Source organism: Mycetomoellerius zeteki, unplaced genomic scaffold, assembly GCF_001594055.1.
Source record: "Mycetomoellerius zeteki isolate Tzet28-1 unplaced genomic scaffold, Tzet1.0 scaffold62, whole genome shotgun sequence".
Lineage (NCBI taxonomy): Eukaryota > Metazoa > Arthropoda > Insecta > Hymenoptera > Formicidae > Mycetomoellerius > Mycetomoellerius zeteki.
Window position 1 is genome coordinate 1,881,533 of NW_017257632.1, and position 7,900 is coordinate 1,889,432.

At 31.5% G+C, this 7,900-nt stretch overlaps 1 protein-coding gene across 1 annotated transcript; it reads left to right on the forward strand.

Moving 5' to 3' along the window:
- Positions 1-8: 8 nt before the first annotated feature.
- Positions 9-6,650, forward strand: LOC108728620 (facilitated trehalose transporter Tret1). Its single transcript, XM_018457285.1, has 5 exons — positions 9-268; positions 3,670-4,199; positions 4,408-4,713; positions 5,582-5,784; positions 6,186-6,650. The coding sequence occupies exons 1-5, from the start codon at positions 187-189 to the stop codon at positions 6,478-6,480; spliced, it is 1,416 nt and encodes a 471-aa protein (XP_018312787.1). The 5' UTR covers positions 9-186; the 3' UTR covers positions 6,481-6,650.
- The last annotated feature ends 1,250 nt before the right edge of the window (positions 6,651-7,900 follow it).

The window sequence follows — 7,900 nt, forward strand, 5'->3', positions numbered from 1 at the left end:
GGTGCGTTTCGCGCCGAAACAGTTTGCATCTTTCATTTATCTCCGGTGAACTTTGTGTTATTCGCGGCGAAAAATTGGAGGAGACAAGTTAAAGTGTTAATTAAAGCGACGATACCCAGTCGCATCGGATACAAAGTTGTCTTTTTTCGATACCCTTTGAAGAAGCAACCTAATTCGCTGGAGAGAATGGAGGGCACGGGGATGATTACCGGAGTCCCTGTGCATCAGGAAGGCAGGAAGCTGTGGCAGTATCTTGCAGCCATTTCCGGTATTTAAGGATATTTATTAGCGCTCGTGGTATAATATTTTTTTTTACGGTGAGTTATACAGATCGAAGGAAGCATCGGATCTGCATTGAGTGATGAAGTGGAGATTGTGAGAAATCTTGTTCTGATAATTACTTCTATTTATGACCGATATATTATGTAATTGCATTCTTAAAATGCAATGCGTATACGTGTCTGAGTTTATAGCGCATAGCAGTAATTCAATAAACAGCCAGCTGTATCCGAGAGTGTATTTAAATACAATTTATACTGTTTATTTGTGAGCTAACTGCTGCTCGAAAAGAGTATGGAATATGTTATATCAAATTGTGTGCAGTAAATATTGCAAATGTGCAACTGACTTGGAAATATCATTAATAATATTTAGCATTTGTCCTTGCAATTTATTTTTTAATCTATATGTTTTAAACGTCAATATTCAAATATTTGATATTACTTGTATTTAATAAAATATTTAATATCATTTAATATTTGATATATATTTGATCTTGATATTTTTTATACATATTTACGATGTCATTTGTAATGCATATTTTATAATTTTACCAATGATTAGATTAAAAAGTATTTATTTTTAAACAAAGATAAGTAAAAATTGTCTTGAAGTGATTACAGAAATATAGATCGCAGTACTTATCTTTCTAGAACATTAAAACTTGCAGACAATAAATAAAAATAATGCCATGTTAGTTTTGCATTAAAAAATAAAACGATTTTTTACTTTATTCCTTTTGTTTTTAAGTTTGTTTTCAGAAGTAAGCAAAAATTTAATTAAAAACTGTAAACTTATCTTATATCACAAAATGATTGTTCAATTAGGTAATATTAATTTACTATAGTATATTTATCAAGCTGATGATCGTTAATCACAATGTTGTTATCATAAATTATCAATTGACGTAACTACGAGAGAAACTTCAATAATCATGTATCAAGCGTACTTAAATATTTAAATACTTAAATATTTAATTCTAATTGACGAAAGTCATTTTCTTCTTGGAGGCTTTATGTTTCCTGAAGATTAAATTATCATAGATAATATATAGATTTCTTGTTCGCTTCTTTTTGTTGTTTATGAAATTCCTGTATTGCAAGTAGAGATAAAATGATCATTAGATCACAATTTAATTAAATTGCTAAAGATGTAATCAGACATATATCTCAATATAGATTAACACAACTCGCTAAAGTTTCGTTATCCGCAAAATTTGTTAAGAAATTACATTCTCCTGTCAATAAAAGTACTCGAACTCCACGATCGAGAAAGGCGATAATGATATTAATAACAAAGTCTACTTCATATTTTTGTTCTTTTAACAAAATTATCTTCTAGCAATGTTCACAGTTTTTATTTAGAATTAAATTTACTTGTATTTTATCTGATAAATAATTAAATTTGCATTTTATCTGGTAAATAATTAGATACATTGGTATTCCAAACAGATGAAGCTACATAAAAACCATGTAAATTATGTATTCTATCAAAGAATTATATACAACCTGTCATTAAAAATCTTTTAAATAAAGTGCTATTAATTAGAACATTATTTTAAAATGACATTAATTAGTGCGATTTCATTGAATCAAAGTAAAATCTACAGTTTGATTTTGAATTGAGCTTTAACGAATTGAACAAAGTGGATTTAACTGGACACCAATAAGTTCGTTACGCTACTCAGTCAATCGGATTGAGCTTATTATATTGATTAAACTTCACAAGTATGTATATCGCTAAAAAGAGGAGGATATTATGTTTGCAGACTATCTCCCAAGTTTCATGATTTTCCTGCAAAATTAGATATAACGAGGTCGTAGTTCCACCGTCCGTAATAATTAGACCGTCCGTTATTATGAAATCTCGTCGAATAAGCTCATATTATATTTCGGTTATAAGTCCGTGATATTTATTGAAACAGCATCGTACTTTGCTCTGAAAGACGGAGGTGTCCGCCACGCCAATAAAATCCGACGATGTTTGTAAGCGCTTGAGACGCATGGCTGGCGAAATTTCAAAAGACAATAGATTCCTTGTTCCGCATAATTTCACGAATTGACTCAATTCATTCTCGGTGTGTTATAAAGCACTACTGTCTATTTTCGACGGTAGTTGTTATCGTCTGGAGAGTTTCGGTGCCCGATAAAATAATTCTGTCCGCCTTATCGCGCGCGTTACAGTCATTTCTGAGTGCCAACAGCGGATTAGCACGATATGAAAAGGATTTAGTTTACAATTATCGCATTAATATTTGAACATATGCCATTCGGCGCCGGTGATATGATAGATCATTGTAAGAAAGAAACTATTCACTCAGAGGATGTAGCGGCAAGTTATTTTAATGAATTCGTGAAATTTGGCATGTTTTTTATCGAAAAAGATAAATTATTTCTGACAGATGATAATTTATATTTCGTCAGACGAGCGTAATGATGTAATGAGATTGTAGAACGATTGATAACAATGAAGCTAAATGCTTAAACCAAAAAACTTTTCTCTTAAACTCATGATATTAAATATTCAGTTCTTAAATTTCTAATATTGAATCTAACATTCAGTTTTTATTTTCTTAAATATTAAATTCTTAATATTCAATTTATAAACATAATTCAACCGCCTATACTGGTCGCGAAGCTAGATCTTTAATACTTTAAATAATTCAATATGAATTATATATATACTATATATATATATACTTGCATATATAGTATAACATATTTGTAGTCCTTCAAATTGCACGCCGAATTGGTTTTCCGAACTTATAAACGCAATTAAACTCGAATAATATCACGATCTTTTTCAGCACATTAACATCTTGCTAATATGATGCCTGATTGTGCATCAAAATTATTTAAGAATTGCTTGTCAAAATTTAATTTAATTCGTGATATTATTCGAGTAGTTTAATTGCGTTTATAAGTCCGGAAAACCAATTCGGCGCGCAGTTTGAAGGACTATAAATATGTTATATATGCAAGTACATATAATATATATAATTCACATTGAATTATTTAAAGCATTAAAGATCTAGCTTCGACCGGTATAGGCTGTTGAATTTCTATTATTAATTGTGTTTCTCACATGGTACGGTCTAAAAATAATATTCTTATTCTTAATATTCAGTTCTTAATATTGAATGTAAAATATTCAATTCTTAATATTAAAATAAGCACAAGTTTCTTTACTAATTTACAAACATTTCGGTAATTCAACATGAGTCTAATAAAATTGGTTCAAAAAATAATCAAAGGTAATTATTCGCGATACCTATTAACGTTTTCAAACTTAATTAATTAGAAGATTTAATTTTAAATGTTAAGTAAAATACCTGCTCAGTAAAGCTCTTTAAGTTCTCTTTAATCAATTCGACGTTTAAATGCTCTCCAGCCAGCTTGATGGCGCTCGCCGTTGGCACTGCTCTGGCTTGGACGTCTCCCGTTCTACCCCAGCTGTATGAGGAGAGCTCTTGGCTGGTTATCACTAAGGAACAGGGTTCCTGGGTGAGCTCGTTGCTGGCCTTGGGCGCGATATTGGGCGCTGTTCCATCCGGACCGATGGCCGACAAACTCGGCCGAAAGAAAACACTTCTTCTGCTGGCTGCTCCGTTTCTTCTGTCCTGGGTGATCATCATATTTGCCTACAAATTATGGCTGATCTACCTAGCTAGGTTCATAATTGGTGCCGCTGTAGGAGCAGCCTGCGTCGTCGTGCCAACTTACATCTCCGAAATTGCGGAGACTTCAACTCGGGGCTCTCTTGGTGCCATGTTTCAGTTGTTTATTACAATTGGGATCTTACTGGCTTTTATATTCGGTGCCGTAATGAACTACACGGCGTTCGCTATAGTCTGCGCCCTCATAGAGGTCGGTTTCTTGAGCTGTTTTATATTTATGCCGGAGTCGCCTATTTGGCTGGTGGTAAGTCTAATCGACAGTCCTCGATTTGCGTTTTTTGATTATCTTTCTATATATATATATATATATGTATGTATAGGTTATTTTGAATTATATTATAAATAATTTTATAACACACAGTTAACAACCGTTAAATTGAAAGAAATATTTTAATTATAATGATTGAACTTATTCACGAAGAAAAATTTGAATATGTCTTGAATCTTTATAGAACCAAGGACGGAAACCGGAAGCCACGATAGCGATGTCAGTCCTCCGAGGAAATTCTTATGATCCATCGGAGGAACTCGCGGAAGCGCAGCGAGAAGCCGAACAAGCAGCATCGAGAAAGTCGAGCGTATTCGATCTCATACGAACCTCGGCAGCTAGAAAAGCTTTGCTTGCTTCGTTGGGTGGCATGTTCTTTCAGCAATTGTCCGGCATAAACGCGGTGATCTTCTATACTGTTACTATATTCCAGGCATCCGGAAGCTCAATGTCGCCGGATGTCGCTTCTATAATCGTAGCGATCGTTCAGGTATATATAGCTTACACAAAAGCTTGTATACTTTCATAGAATTTTTATAGAATACTTTCATACAATTTCTTTCATAGAAAACGAATTGTGTTTCTATAACAATACTTTCTGTTCAGACAAGAAATATGACCTAAAGAATCTTTTCCTGGGAAAATTTTCGGAGTTTAATTATCTTACTAAAGTATAATTAAAGTTTTTTTTAATATTTGCGAGTTAATTATATCGAATATGCTTTTATGTGATATCATGTATACAATTCGTAGGTTTTTTTTTGTTTTTCGCAGTTGAATTTTATACAGAGAAGACAGTTTTACTGAAGTATTTAAAAATTTAATTAGATACAGACTCGAAAATAATTTTGTTGGATATCAAAATAATTGTGTAGGACGTTCAAATTAGTTGCTGAAATGTCAAAACTTTGTTGAACCATTAAAACAATTAAATTCTCAAACATGATAAAACGTTGCAAACAGTTTCATCATATTTGAGATTTTTAATTATTTTAATGGTTCAACAAAATTATTTTCAGACCTATATTTCGCTAAATTATTAAATATTCTAAAATTGTTCTTTCCTTGTATATGATATTCGTTGTCGATGATATATATATATATATATATACACGTATATATTAAAAACATATATCTACCGCAATAACTATCCCTTGCAATTATTATTAACTGTTTATCATGGACGATGATTAAACAAGCTATGGTCCACTTGATCTATAAATACTTTTCGAAGCATTTTTGATTAGTCAATTAGTAAAATTTTTTCTTCCGATTGGTCAATCAAAAACTTGAAGCATTTATAGCATCAAGTGGACCGTACCCACAGTATATTTACCTGAAACCATCGTTTCTGGTAGATGATTACGACAGTTGTAGCAGCAATGATTGTGGATCGTGCCGGAAGGAAACCGCTACTAATATTTTCCTCGAGTGTCATGCTGATCAGTCTTGTGGCCCTCGGTTTGTATTTCAATACTAAGACGAGAGGAAGTGATGTCAGTAATCTCGGCTGGCTACCACTCACATCCCTGACGTTATTCATGATCTCCTTTTCTATTGGGTGAGTATTGCAACTAAATTGCATTCGGATCTTTTGAAATAATCTGGAATAACATATTCATATTCGTAGTGTAGACTATCCCAGAAAATCATTTCATGTTATTATTCCATGTAATTAATGCCACCCTCGTTTTTCTCTATTATCTGATTGCTATTAAATATATTTCAGATATAATTCAGAAATTATATATATATATCACAACCCATAATATAGATTATAATAATTTCTGAATTTACAATATAGATTTTTTATTATAATATAAGTAAATAGAAAAAGAAAGATTTTAGCAAACAAACTGATTTGTCGTCATTTTGACTGAAATATTTGATATAACAATTAGTCTAAATTGTCTAAAAAGAACGAGTAAAACATCAACTGCGTGTGTTACATTTTATGCGTAGAATGGGCCCGATACCATGGATGCTGATGGGTGAACTGTTTCCCGCGGAGACCAAGGCGGTCGCTTCCGGTATCGCCGTGATGCTGAACTGGTTCCTGGTGTTCCTAGTGACGAAGACCTTTCCCACGATGAACGAAGGCTTGGGCGCAGACGTCACTTTTTGGATCTTTGCTACGATCATGGCGATCGGCACTGCATTTACGTACTTTTTCATACCGGAAACCAAAGGAAAAACCTCTCAGGAGATTCAGGAAGAGTTGCAGGGCAACGTACAATCGAAGAGGACGAACGCTTAAATTGTATTAATGAATTTTTTACCTGCTTGTAGCATGACATATGGACAAACAATAAAAAAATATTTTAATACATCAGCGATACATCAAGAAAAAAACTGCTTAAAGAATATAAACTGCCAAAAATTGAAAAGAAAATTAAATTTAATGAATGACTTATCATTCTTTTACTCTCGTCCGTAAATTTTTCCATGTTTGAACATATTGTTATTATCCCTCTATAAAATAGATATAATTTTTGTTTACATAGATTTATCGATGTGTACACGACACGTGTGATTTTTATCAGTTGTGCACATTTTTAAATTATTATACTTTTTAAACACATGTGCATTATCGTAGAAGAAAATAATAAGAAGTAATATCTCAATCTTAAACACTATCGCATCACTTTATGTTTTGGGACTTCATTTTAATTAATACTAAATGTACGATTAATCATCTTTGTGACATTCTACTTAGGATAGCATAAGAAAATATATGCATTTAGTCAAGCAATTTTTTTACATTATAGCCAGAAATAGAATTAATTGCGATAATAATAGATGTTATATACTTAAAACGAATTATTAGTTTATTATAAATGTTGGAAAATATTTTAAAAATAAGAACAGCTATTAATATATTATTATAAACTCCGTGATATATTACTTTAAGTTAATATAGAGACGCGAATGTAATATTTTATTCAAGTTTAGATAGATATATAAATCACATTTTCTCCACAAAAGAAATTTTATTTTTCCTAATCATGTAACCTTATTTTTTCTACAACTGTAGAAGATAAGCGCAACCCTGAAAAAATGTATTTCCTAAAACGATTAAAACAATTTCCATTAACTACATTTTTTCAGAAAATTATATGATATAAAGTGTCATTATATTTCTGCTCTAGAATACAATAAACATAAAGCGCTACTACGTAGTTTTGAAGAATAAAAAAATGTCAACGTCAGTATACATAGGTGCGTCTTACTCCTATTATCTTCTTTTTGCGTTCGCATAAACGACGTTTCATGACGAGTACAATATCATACGGTAAGATAACACAGATTACGATTGAGGCTATCGAAGAGCTGTTTAACCGCAATCAATTGATTAAAGTCACAAACAATTTTACGTGAATTGGGTGATGAAATTTAATTTAACTTCCCTTCCATAATTTTGTGTCTTCGTTTACTTAACGTTTAACATTTAAATTTTAGAACTACCTAGTCAAAAATTTGATTTATAAGATGGTTATAAAAGACGTAATTCATAAAAAATATTCTATACGCCAGTATTAAAAAACTGAAAGTATTATTAAATATTATTTACATATTATACCTATATTATTCAGATATAATTCATAATATATCAAGAGAGAGAGAAAAAGGGGGGAAATATTACTTAAAATAAATATTACTTAAAAGTAATTTGTTTT